The following is a 13,822-nucleotide window of genomic DNA, read 5'->3' as shown; positions in this document are numbered from 1 at the left end:
ATACAAGTCCCATGTGCATGTGTGTTTCTATGACTCTGAACCTCTTTAAGATATAGAGTTAAAATGCACCAATGCCAGGAGTGTCGGCACATGCCTGTAATCCTAGTACTTGGGAAGCTGAGACAGGAGAATTGTAATTTCGAAGCCAACCTCAGTAATTTAGCAGGGCCCTTAGCAACTTAGACCCTGTTTCAAAAAATAATAAATAGGGCTGAGGGTGTAACTCAGTGGTTGAATGCCTCTGGTTCTGTCCCCAGTACCACAAAAAGTATATTTGAAAAATATTTGGGGTATATAATACTATGTTAGTCATTCAACAGATTCTTGTCCTTAAGCCAAGATAGATTATCTCTGATCATCAAGAGAAATACCATATTTCTATGTTGTTTGTACAATGTGGATTCAGTATAGAGACCTTTTCAAGAAGCTTTCTATATTTGGAAATGTTTACAATGAATGGAAGCTGGCTTGCCGCCCTTGCGCTGCTGGCGTGTGCCTCTACACCGTCTACAATGCAGTGACAACGCGTGTACTGTTTCTGTCCAAATTCATAGTGTGTCATGCTGTGCCACGGAGCTAAGATAGGATTTTTCCAAGGAGATATCAGGCTGCTCATGGATGACCTCAAGACGCTTCAGCCCACCATCTTCCCTGTGGTTCCAAGACTGCTGAACCGGATGTTTGACCGAGTAAGTCCCACACAGCAAAGCATAGGGGGTGGAGGTGGGTCAGGGACTCAGGTGTGCATTGCCTCAGCTGCCATCGGTGTGGTGATCCTCTTACTCTCACAACTTCAGCGTATGTCCCTTTAAAATGAACACTCATGCTGGGCGTGGTGGTGCATGCTTGTAATCCCCGCTCTTGGGAGGCAGAGACAGGAGGATCGCGCAGGTTCGAAGCTAGCTGTGGGCGCTGGCTTAGGAGACCCTGTTTCCATATTAAAAAAAAAAGTATAAAATAGGTCTGGGAGTGTAGCCTGGAGGTAAAAGGGTTTCCAGGAACCCCAGTACCACCAAACACACACACACACACACACACACACACACACACACACAAACAAATAAAATGAACACTCGTTTACCTCACAGCTGTTGGTAAGGATTCCACACGTGAACACACTTTGTGACCTAGAAGGCACAATGCAGAGGTAAGGTGGGAAGTCATTTTATTTTTGCAATAGAGACTTTGATCCTCTAGTTTGTTACCTATAAAACAGGCTATTACCTCTTTTCCCTTGCTGCCCAACTCATAAAGGTGCTAATTGGGTCACATAAAGTAACCATGGAATGGTTTTATTAATTGCAAAGCTCCATGCACATATAAAATCTTCTCTAGCCACACTGAGAGAGGGAAGGAAGCTAAGGAGGGAAGGTACTGAGAGGCTGCCAGCCCTCCAGGGTGGCTGTCACAGTGTGAGCACAGCCACCAGGCAAAGCCAGCCAGCAGTCTCCAAAGTGAATTTCAGTGGGCAATATTAATACTCTTTACTTTGAACCAGGGCTTTTGTTGTGTCTGAAAACTTTTTTTTTTTAAGAACTGGGGATGGAACCCAGAGGCACTCTACCTCGAAGCAACACCCCAGTCCTGTTTTTTATTCTTTATTTTGAAACAGGGTCTCACTGTGTTGCCAAGAGCCTCACTAAGTAGCTGCGGCTGGCTGTAAACCCAGATCCTCCTGTCTCAGTCTCCCAAGCTGGGTGTAGTGGTAGGTACCTATAATCCTAGCACCTGGGAAGCTGAAACAGGACAGTCACCGGTTTGAAGCTAGCTTTAGTGAGGTTCTCAGCAACTGACTTAGCAAGAACCTGTTTCCAAATAAAAACTAAAATAGGCCTGGGGGTGTAACTCAGAGGTAGAATGGCCCTGGGTTCAATCCCCATTATTAAACACACAAAAAAAAGAATTCAAAACATATTAATTGAATACAATTCCAATACCTTATAATTTGTCTATTTAAAGTGCACAATTCAAAGACTTACAATACTTTCACAAGCGTTCTGCAGCTTTCACTATAGTCAATTTCAGGATATTCTCATCACCTCAGAAAGACGCTCTGTCTTTACTCTTTAATTCATCTGCTCTCCTCTTACCCTCCTCAACCCCTGAGAAATCACTAATCCACCATCTAATCCACAGATTCCTCGACTTTAATATCAATAGAATCATGCAATATGTGTTCTTTTGTGAACAGATTCTTTAATTACCATGTTCTCAAGGTTTATCCAAATAGTATGTATCAGTACTTCATTCCTTTTAATGACCAAAAAAAATTCCGCTATGTGGATATAACACATTTTATATAGCTATTTCTTCATTGATAGTAATTTGGGTTGTTTATAGTTTTTGACTGTTATTAATAATGCTTCTGTGGCTGTGAACATCCATGTGCAAGTTTCTCTGTGGATGTGTTTTCCTTCCTTCCTTTCTTCCTTCCATCCATCCTTCCTTCCTTCCTTTTTTTTTTTTTTTTTTTTTTTGTGTGTGTGTGTGTATCTGTTACTGGGGATTGAACCCAGAACCTCGCCAGCCCTGCCAGATGGGTTTCCAAAGCATCTGCACTATTTTACATCCCCACCATCAGTATATAAAGGTTCCAGTTTCTCCACATCCTTAACACCACTTGTTATATTTGACTTTTTTATTCAAACCACCCTGGTAGGTGTGAAAGCCTTCTTATTTCTTGCTTCATTAGATTTTTGCACAAGCAAACACCACACTAAAGCGGTGGCTATTGGACTTTGCCTCCAAGAGAAAAGAAGCAGAACTTCGAAGTGGCATCATTAGGAACAACAGCGTGTGGGATAAACTCATCTTCCACAAAATTCAGGTAACGAATACACTCACAGCAAGTATTCCCCATGTAAACTCACTCAAGTTTTAAAATTTCTGAATGTGAAAGAGAAAATGACATGGTTTTATTAATTCTGGCACATGTCTAAAAATTAAGGACACAGTCATTAAACCATCCCAGTCTCCAGGGTACCTCTGGACAATATGGGTAGCCATCTAAAGGAAGAAGATTCAGGATATTATAGCCTTTTGCGTTCTCCATTTTGTTTAGCTTTTTTGGAACAATGATATCACTCTTGAGGTTAATTTTTAATCATAGTAATAAAGAATGTACAATAACATTATTTCCCTCAAGAATGCCAGAACAAATCCAGGCATGGTATACATACTCTTAATCCCAGTTACTTGGAAGGCTGAGACAGGAGGATCACAGGTTCAAAGCCAGCTTTAGCAACTTAGCCTTTGGATTCAATCCTAGTGCCCCAAGAAAGAAAAGAAGAGAAAAGAAAAGAAAAGAAAAGAAAAGAAAAGAAAAGAAAAGAAAAGAAAAGAAAAGGCAAGACAAAACTGATACCTGCCACAAATCCACTACACTCTTGTTCTGATTCCCTAAAATAAAAAGCAGAGGTGTTGACTCAGTTCATTCCTGTTGAAATAGAAGAGTTAGTCCTGAATGAAAACAAAGTCCTGTGTTCCTGCTGAGTTCTCTGTCCAGAGGGGTTGTCCCATCCAGTGTCACCTGCAGAGGAACTGGTGGATTAGAGCACAGAGTCCCAAAAAGGTGTGTGTGGCGGAGGAGCCCGCTGACTTCCAGATATGTAACCCTCACCTTCTTCTCTCTACTCTGCAAGTCGAGCATGGGTGGAAAAGTCCGGTTGATGGTCACAGGAGCTGCGCCTGTTTCAGCCACAGTGCTGACTTTTCTGAGAGCAGCCCTTGGCTGTCAGGTGAGGTGACATCCCTGTAGTGCCAAGTCCTCTTTGTAAGAAGTCATTTCTAATTCTCTTGTTTGTGCGTGTCAAATTTTTTAATCAACATATACATTTATTAAACACACAAAAAAGAATTCAAAACATTTATTGAATACAATTCCAATACCTTACAATTTGCCTATTTAAAGTGCACAATTCAAAGACTTACAATACTTTCACAAGAGTTCTGCAGCTTTCACTACAGTCAATTTCAGGATATTCTCATCACCTCAGAAAGATGCTCTTTCTTTACGCTTTAATTCATCTCCTATATATTGTTTAATGGCTAAATTAAGCTAACATACAGTTACCTTGCTCATCTTTGTGTGTGTGGTGAGAGCACTTAGAATCTACTTTCTTGGCAATTTCCAAATATATAATATATTGTAATTAACTGTAGTCACAGCACTATAGGATTGATCACTGTGAACTTATTTCTCTTAACTGAAATTGCATCCTTTGACTAGTATCTTCCCAATCCTTCCCACACCCCACTTTGAGTGTACATCAGATTTTTGTTCAGAAGATATATTACTGGGTTGTTTGGAGAAATAAGTGTGTGTGTGTGTGTGTGTGTGTGTGTGTGTAATAATATATACAGTATATATAATATCAGTATATGTAAATAGAATATTATATAAAATATAATGGTATATATAATATACAGTATAGTATATATAGTAATAGTGTGTATATAAATATCTATAGCCCCAGGCAGGGAATATGCATTGTGTCATTCTCTCCAGAGTGAGGCAAAGGCCATGCTTTTAGTCAGGCATGCAGATACAGGGAAGATACAGGGCTGCATCTTAAGTGATGAGCCTGCCTGCCAGCCAGGCAGAGAATCTATTTTAAAGGGGAAGGAGGGGCATGGTGATGGCTAGGATGTGCAGGGAACATCAGGAGCTGACAAGGCGAGTGCACTCTCAGGGGAGCAGTGGCCCATCACTACTCCCATGGGTTCTCCCATGCTTGTTCACAGGAAATTGAGAAGAAAATGGACATAGACAGTGACTGGTGTTGGGCATGGGGGTGAAGATGCTTGGGTACATGTGTTACTGAGCAAATTTAATAAACAAAATTTGAAAAGAGAGTTCACAGATTACTCAGGAGTTAGTGGGGCACAGGTACTTGTGTACTTCCTGCAAAGGTGTGGCTGGACCACTTTTCTAATGTTTCCTCTCTTGGTGACCCAGTTCTATGAAGGCTATGGACAGACGGAGTGCACTGCCGGCTGCACCCTCAGTGTGCCTGGAGACTGGACTGCAGGTATGATGGGATGGCAGGAGAGCCATTTCCTGAGTCTTTCACTCGGATTGGGTTATATAGAATTATTGGAATTAGGTTAATCATTAATGGCTCATTAAGCAACTTAAGTGATCTGTCTCAAGTAATTAAGCCTTTGGCCAGACAGTCTTATAGTTGGGAATGTCTGGCCCAACAGAGATTGTCAATAATTAATTAGGGTCTCATTCTTTCCTGGTCATTTTAATCCACACACATAGGTATTAAATTCATACTATGTGTTATGCTAGGTGGTAAGGACTATAGATAGAAATAAACACAAGTTCTTTCTCTCAGAAGGGAAAAGGGGAGAACAAATACACCAATAACTAATCGAGTGTAATGGGTAAGGTTCTGTGATGGGTGCTTAAGATGGACATTAGGAGCCAGGTGCAATGGTGCACGTAGGTAATCCTAGTACTGGGAGGCTGAGACAGGAGGATCACAGGTTTAAGGCCAGTGAATGGTAACTTAGAGAAACCTTGTTTCAAAATTTAAAAAAAATTAAAAGGGCTGAGGGTATAGCTCAGAGGAAGAATCCTCCTGGGTTTAATCCCCAGTACTACAAAAAAAAAAAAAGGATAAAAAATCATTAAGTGTAATCCCAATAATATCCCTGTGAGATAATGCCATTACCTCAGAGAGGAAGGCCTAGATTGTTGCTTAAGTAGCACATAAATAGTGGAGACGCATGTACACAACATTCTTTTTTGGAGCTAGGATGCCAGCCCGAGTCTGACTCACATCTTCTGTGCTTGCCTGCCTGCCACATGGTGGTGTACTTCACACTGCAGTAAATAAACGCTCCTGACGCATTTGGTGTATCACACATATTAGGACCATCTAAGAGCATGGATCTAGCATCTAGCACTGCCTAATAAGATTAATGCCTGCAATCTATGACTCTTCTTCATGGTGTATTTAATTTTTAGCCTCAGCTTCCTTAACAGCCTAAGAGTTTAAAAAAGCAAAAGCTATATGTTAAAATCATTAAAACATAGGAGACATTTTTTTTACAATCTTTAAAAATGTATCAATAACTGTTATTCTTGTTTTCTGAGAAGACAACCCAATCATAATACCTTTTGACAAAAAGAGTTAAATTGTGGAAATAAGCACTGTCCTATCTTAACAAACTTAACTGTGAAACCTGCTCATCCATATTTAAAGAGACAGAGTCTGTATTGATCAGAACCAAGTGGTGTGTGACAGAATAATCTGGGTTTGCCAGAGCTCTGTGTATTCTCTCAGAGAAAAGAGAGACATGAAGAAGCCTGTGTTTGGCAGGGGGGATGCCTGATAGTATGTGGGGTCCCTCAGATCACAGAAACCAGGTAACAGTTTTAGAAAGCATGCTTCCAGTTATTTATTTGTACTGAATAAATCAGCAGCTAATTTTATTTTTACTTTGAAAAAATAATTTAGAGCCTCAAATGTGGGAAAGGTCCTAAAGAAACCTTTGAATATTTTCATCTCTCTTCTAGGAAGAATCCTTCTTAAATTACTTTACCAGGGAGAAATTCTAGCTACAACTGCAGAAGCTAGAAGTTTATAGCACTTATTTTTATAAGGAGGCTTATTTGTTATAAAAACACTCTGACCTGAGGCTATTAGGCGTCCTTTTAGGAATGATCATTCTCTTATTTCATATGCAGGCCATGTTGGTGCTCCCATGCCTTGCAATCTTATAAAACTTGTTGATGTGGAAGAGATGAATTACATGGCTGCCAAGGGCGAGGGTGAGGTAAGTGAGACCCACTGGGCACTGGTCTGCACTGCCGGCTCCTTTCAGAGCTGGCCAGTGCCAGTAAGAGCCAGTTCCGACACTGCTTAATAAAGCTAGTAAGCTCAACTTTATTGGAAATATTGCAGTCAAAGACACATCTTTTTGAAGGTACAATTGTATTTAACTCTCAAGGGGTCAGAGGAGGACATGAATGTCTGCCTTCTATAGACATGTAGGGATTTGGGCCTAGGAGCCTGATGCAAAAGCTCCCGTGGCCCAGGTCCCCAGGGCACACCTCTTTTCTGCTAATTGCCCTGGATACTTATCAGTGAGCTACTGTCTGCTAGATGGAAAGCCTAATTACTTAAAAGTGATTTCCTCCCCTGACCCCGGGAGGAGGGGTTCCTGCAGCTGTCCGCCAGAACTGGGGGCGAGCATTAGCCCTACAATTTGACTGCAGCCGAGGTAAGGAGGAAAGTGGGCATTGGGAGTGCCTCTGAGATCCTCAGGAGCTCCCTGTGGATCATGTAATGCAGGGCTTCTAGCTGAAGGTGGGGACGCACACCCCACTTTTCTTTGGACAATTCCAGTAAATGCTATTAACAAGTCTGTTTGCTTGCTTGTTTGCTTAGGTGTGTATAAAAGGGTCAAATGTATTTAAAGGCTACTTGAAGGACCCAGCAAAAACAGCAGAAGCTTTGGATAAAGATGGCTGGTTACACACAGGGGACATTGGAAAATGGCTACCAGTAAGTTGTCACCTCAACTGTTCACAGATAGTTTTGTTCCACTGCAGGGAAGGAAATATCCCTCCCGCTGCACAGCTGCCTTGAGGCGTGTCACCCTGCGTTTTTCCTTTCCCTTTTTCTTAAGAAGTCATCCAGTGTACTTTTCCAATGTCTCAGGAGACAGTTCTATGCTTTGACCCTACTCGTTTAGGATTTTGACTTTAACTCTGCCCAATATGTCTTGTTTTGATGCTTGACATCAATTCTGGTTTCTGCTTCCCCCTCGGAATCCCAAGCAAGTGACTGAGGCCTTTTACAGTGTCAGTGCCATGCCTTGCCCTCGAGGCTAGCCAGTGTCCTACAGTTATCACGGGAGGCCGTTCGACGACCCTTCCCAGAGGGCCTGGAGCACCCCATCTCTCCCTTAGCGGTGACCAAGGAATCTGCATTCTGCCTTTGAGAAGTAAACATTTCTTGAGCCCGTATTCTGTCCGAACACCATCAAGGGATACATCTCTGCCCTGCTCACAGGGAACTTGCTCTCTTAGCAAATCGGATATGCATGTGCCATATGCCTAATTCAGGTAGGAGGCTAGGTGCAGAATGCGGGAATGAAGGAAGCAAGTGTTTCTGCATTCAGAGCACCCCAGGTGGCTGGCCAGTCGCTGATGACCAGCGGTGGAGCAGGATGGGCGTGAGCTGTGGAGGCCCTTCTCACAAGCCTAACACCCCACCAGGAAAAGGGAAAGAGAAAAGGCGGGCGGCAGCTCTAGCGGCTGCCTGGCCTTGGGCGGGTCACTGAATGAAAGCCTTAGTTTCCCTCTCTGTAATGGGGTAATGACTGGCCTCCGGGAGATGTTTTTAAGATTACAGAACAGTGCATATCAGACACTTTGTACTGTATTGTGGTTGATACTGGGTGCAAACCAGCCAGGGACTCATCATAGTCCCTTCCTCTCTGATAAACAGAACGGAACCTTGAAGATTATTGACAGAAAAAAGCACATATTTAAACTGGCACAGGGAGAATACATAGCACCTGAAAAGATTGAAAACATCTACATGCGAAGTGAGCCTGTTGCGCAGGTGTTTGTCCATGGAGAAAGCTTGCAGGTATGTGCTTTCTAGGTGGACGGTCGTTGCGAGGCATTGTTTGTGCCATGTACTCTGGGGGCTTTAAATGTGGCTGACAGTTTGAGAGGAGTGTACAGTGACTTTACTGGCTGACTCGCTAAAATATTAACTCACTGTTGGGTTTTGCTGCTCGGTACTTCCTACCCATAAAAAATTATTTTCTCTTTAATATCTTTTTTTTTTTTTAATGCAGCACTGGGAATTGAACTCAGGCCTATGCTAGGAAAATACTGTTCCAGTGAGATGCATTCCCTGCTTTTTCAAAATACTTCACTTTGAGACACGATCTTGTTAAGTTGCCCAAGGTGGCCTAGATCCTATGATCTCCGCCTCCCGAATAGCTGAAGTTACAGGCGTGGACCACTATGCCTGGCTTTTCTCTTAATTTCTATATTTTAATTGTTAAGTAGTTTGGTCTGGGTACCAATAGTAATTACATAAAGATGCTAGGGGGAATAATCTATATTTCCAATTTACTAATGAAGGTAAAGAATGATATGTAGATTATAATAAAGCTTAAAATTTTCAAATATAGGCCGGGCGTGGTGGTGCACGCTTGTTATCCCCGCTCTTGGGAGGCGGAGACAGGAGGATCGCCGCGCAGGTTCGAAGCCAGCCGCACATGCTGGCTTAGGAGACCCTGTTTCCAAATAAAAATATAAAATAGGTCTGGAAGTATAGCCCGGAGGTAGAAGGGCTTCCAGGAACCCCAGTACCACCAAAAAAAAAAAAAAAAGAATAAAAAAATTTTCAAATATATTAAACATAGTTTATTTATGACATGCATCCTAAGTAATTTTTTAGCAAATTGTAGTGAACCAAGCACATTCGAAGATGAAAAGCAAAATCAATATTGCGATGAATATAAATTTGCTAAAACATTGGACAGATGGTAGCAAGCAAAGGGTATCTGATTCCTGAAGCTTAATCTTTTGACAAATCTTGAAATTTATTTTTATTTTTATTTTATTTTATTTTTTTGATGGTACTGGGGGTAAAACCCAGAGCCTTCCTACCTCCAGGCTATACTCCCAGACCTATTTTATACTTTATTTGGAAACAGGGTCTCTCACTAAGTTGCTGACAGCCTCACTAAGTATCTGAGGCTGGCTTCAAACCTGTGCGATTCTCCTGTCTCAGCCTGCCAAGTGCAGGGATTACAAGCATGCACCACCACACCAGGCTTAAATCTTGAGATTTTAAATTATTTTAAAAGAATATTTCATTTTGAAAAATTCACTTGTCTTTTACATTGCACCTACATTTTGTAAAATTTTTTAATTTTTTTGCGGTACTGGGGATGGAATCCAGGAACATTCTATCTCCAAGCTACACACCCCCAGCCCTTATATATTTTTTGGAAACAGGGTCTCACACTAAGTTGCTGAAAGCCTCACTTAAGTAGCTGAGGCTGGCTTCGAACCTGTGCGATCCTCCTGTCTCAGCCTCCCAAGCGCGAGGATTACAAGCGTGCGCCACCACACCCGGCTTATTCTTTATTTTGAAACAGGGTCTCACTGAGTTGCAAAGGGCCTCACTAAGTAGCTAAAGCTGGCTGTAAACCCGGATCTTCCTGTCTTAGCCTCCCAAATGCTGGAGTTACAAACGTGCACCACTACACCTGGCTTTGCACCTACTTTTATTTGATTTAGTATCTTACCATGGTTTTGATATTTTTTCAAAATCAAAAACAAGTCTTTACTAAGTAACTTTTAATATCAGAAAAACAAAACCCTTCTAATTCTTTTCGTAGCAAGTACATGATGTCAGTGCATTGGCGATCTTAGTTGAAGGCACTTTATCATAAGATATATGATTTTAAACTTAGTAAAATTGAATTTATAATCTCTATGACTTCCCTTTATGTACATAGCAGAAGAATGTAGTAAAATTAGCAAGAACTAAACTATATTGATAATTTGTTGTACTTAATTTGTGGTTTTTATATACATCTATGTCAATTCCTTGGCTTACTGGTTTTTTGTATATACCTAATATATGTAGACCCTTGGCTTATTAGCTGCAGTGTACAATACAACAAATGCCCGATATATGGCTTGGTGAACATTTGTTGATATCTACATGGCAGCATCTAGAGTTAGGTTTTAACTCTTGACAGCTAGCTACCTACAGTAGCTAGTGTTACTTCATAGTATACTATCAAGACAACTTTTTATACTGAAAAGTCAAAATAAAATCCATTATTCATAAACTTTTAAAATTTAATATTTTGTTTAATTTTATTGTTACTAAATTGTAAAGACTGATATCTTAGGAAATTCTAGAATCCTTTTAGTTTTATTTCTTTTTTTCAAAGCAGTTATCAGATATCTGTCACCTTGTTTATTCATTTGATCCTGTTTAATTTTTTTCATAATTAAAAAATTTTTTTTCTTCATTTTGTTTTTTTTAATGTGGATCATATTGAAAATGGCATACATTCTACATTCAGACTGTGCTTGGTGCCCTTTCCAATCCCCCATTTCCCCTTCATCCCCTCCCAACAGTGATTGTCCAGGTTAACCATACTCCATTCATACTTTTACACATATTTGAATGTAGCTCCTCCATTAATTACTTCAGCCTTCTTTATTTCCTACTCTTCCATTTCATCTTTGCTGATGAAATGGACTCCATTATCTGGAGTCACTCTGGTATTCCTAGTACTCCCTAGTTTGGGCGTATTAGAGAAAACTTATGTCCTTTCTCTTTCTGTGTTTGGCTGATCTCACTTAACATAATGTTCTCCAGGTCTTTCCATCTTCTTGTGAATGACGTGATTTTGTTCTTTTTTATCACTGTGTAGATTCCATAATTTTGCAATCCATTCATCTGTTGATGGAGATCTAGGTTAGGTCCATATTTTGGCTATTACAAATTGTGCTACTATGAACATGGGTATGCATATGTCACTGAAGTTCTGATTTCAACCCCTTTGGAAAGATACCCAGGAGTGGTATAGCCAGATCATATGGTGGATCCATTTCCAGTTTTCTAAGGAATCTCCACACTGATCTCCATAGTGGCTGAACTAGTTTGCATTCCCACCAACAGTGTAAAAGAGTTCCTCTTTCCCCACATCCTCGCCAGCATTTATTGTTATTTGATTTCTTTATGTTTGCCACTCTGATGGGGTTAGATGGTATCTCAGCGTAGTTTTAATTTGCTTCTCTCTAATGGCTAATGATGTAGAACATCTTTTCATGTATCTATTGGCTATTTGTATCTCTTCTTTTGTGAAGTATCTATTCATTTCATTTGCCCATTTCTTGATTGGGTTATTTGTTTTGCTAGTGTAGAGTCTTTTGAGCTCTTTGTATATTCTGACCCTGTTTAATTTTTATAAAATACTTTAAAAAGTATTTTAATTTTTATAAAATTATTTTAAAAGTATACATAAAGCCAAGCGTGGTGGCATACACTTGTAATCCCCACGCTTGAGAGTATGAGACAGGAGAATCGCACAGGTTAGAAGCCAGCCTCAGCTACTTAGTGAGGCTCTTAGCAACTTAGTGAGACCCTGTTTCCAAATAAAATAAAAAATGGGTCTGGGAGTATAGCCTGGAGGTAGAAAACCTTTGGGTTCCACCCCCAGTACCACCACCAAAACAAAAAGTATACATAAAAATAAGTAAAAATGGAGTTTTGATTAATTTTGATTCTCAGTGGTTTTTTTTTAAATATTAGTTGTTAGATTTCATATATATGTGTATTTTAGAGCCAGGTGTCCTTCACCTGGGCTCAGTGAGCTTGTTGGTGGGATGACAGTACAGTCTCAAGAGAACACCCATAACTTTTATCAGACTCTTCCAGGAGTCCACAATGCAGAAAAATGAAGAACCCACTATAGTAGAGAGTTTGAATCAAGCCCTGTAATAACTCATGTGTCTGTGTTACAGGCATTTCTCATAGCAATTGTGGTACCAGATGTTGAGGTATTATGTCCCTGGGCCCGAAAGAAAGGCATCGAAGGATCCTTTGAGGAATTGTGCAGAAATAAGGTAAGATTCCAAAGTGTCTGTTTCTCCACTTTGTGTTAAATTTACCTATGGCTGTGCATGGACCTCCAACAGAGAAACTATTTTCTCTTTCTTACCTTATTAGGATGTCAAAAAAGCTATCCTAGAAGATATGGTGAGACTTGGGAAGGATTCTGGTCTTAAAGCATTTGAACAGGTATGGCTTTGCTCTATGTGCATGAATTTCTGTGAAACAAGTATTTGACTTGAAGACTTTTTACAAGTAGATTGATTATATGTAGAAGAGGATTGAGGTGGTCTAAAGAAATATACCAGGAATGCCAGACCAGTGGTGCACACCTGTAATCACAGGACTTGGGAGGCTGAGACAAGAGGATCACAGGTTTGTGACCAGCCTCAGCAACTTAGTAAGACCCTTAGCCAACTTAGCAAGACCCTGTTTCAAAATAAAAATAAAAAGGCAGAGATATATAGCTAAGAGGTAGAATACCCCTGGGTTCAGTCTCCAGTACCAAAAAAAAAAAAAAAAAAAGTATACATGAGGAATGAATAATGAGATGGTTTGACAGGGTCGGTTTTTTTACCCAAGAGTGTGACTCCTTTTTTCCTGGCAGTCAGGATACAACCCTGAATTTTATCCTAATCGGATGATGCCTGTGCTGTGTTGAGGAAGTGCAGTTTCGCCAGCTAGAGAGGGTACAGGCCACTCTCAGGCCTAAATCTGCTATTTAGACGGTTTAGGTTGTGTGTGTCTGTCCTTCTTTCACAAACTCATTTATTTGCAGGTCAAAGGCATTGCTCTACACACTGAATTATTTTCTGTTGACAATGGGCTTCTGACTCCAACGATGAAGGCAAAAAGGCCAGAGCTGAGGAACTATTTCAGGTCCCAGATAGACGAACTGTATTCCACCATCAAGGTGTAATGTGAGGAGAAGCACAGAAGAGATGGCCGCCTCCACAGTCCCTCCTCCTCCCGATGGCCTTCCTGGTGGTAATTCGGACTGCAGCAAGTGTAGAGAAGGAAACGTCCATGTTTGACTTGTCCGTTCGGGGTCTTGTCATAGGAATATTAGAGGAAATGGATCACTGCCTTACAGTCACCTCGTGTTGCAGACCATGTACATGGTGATATACAATTTCCAAAGTGAGCCTTAAAAATTGCAAAGGGGAAAATTATAAAAGTGCTAAGTTATTTAAGACTTCCTC

At 40.7% G+C, this 13,822-nt stretch overlaps 1 protein-coding gene across 3 annotated transcripts in view; it reads left to right on the top strand.

Annotated features, from left to right (window-relative positions):
- Window positions 1–13,539, top strand: part of ACSL1 (acyl-CoA synthetase long chain family member 1) — a gene marked incomplete at both ends in the record, with an annotated part of 48,286 nt that extends 34,747 nt beyond the window's left edge. For all 3 annotated transcript variants that reach the window (XM_080710691.1, XM_080710690.1, XM_080710689.1), the window contains 10 exons: window positions 555–689; window positions 2,693–2,827; window positions 3,642–3,737; window positions 4,958–5,030; window positions 6,701–6,789; window positions 7,404–7,520; window positions 8,469–8,612; window positions 12,533–12,634; window positions 12,738–12,809; window positions 13,399–13,539. In XM_080710691.1, coding sequence (XP_080566817.1) covers window positions 555–689; window positions 2,693–2,827; window positions 3,642–3,737; window positions 4,958–5,030; window positions 6,701–6,789; window positions 7,404–7,520; window positions 8,469–8,612; window positions 12,533–12,634; window positions 12,738–12,809; window positions 13,399–13,539 — 1,104 coding nt within the window. The remainder of the gene's footprint in view (window positions 1–554; window positions 690–2,692; window positions 2,828–3,641; window positions 3,738–4,957; window positions 5,031–6,700; window positions 6,790–7,403; window positions 7,521–8,468; window positions 8,613–12,532; window positions 12,635–12,737; window positions 12,810–13,398) is intronic.
- Window positions 13,540–13,822: the final 283 nt, after the last annotated feature.

Source organism: Muscardinus avellanarius (assembly GCF_963383645.1).
Source record: "Muscardinus avellanarius genome assembly, chromosome: 14".
NCBI lineage: Eukaryota > Metazoa > Chordata > Mammalia > Rodentia > Gliridae > Muscardinus > Muscardinus avellanarius.
The sequence above is the reverse complement of the archived record's forward strand: the minus strand, read 5'-3'. Positions and strand labels throughout refer to the sequence as shown.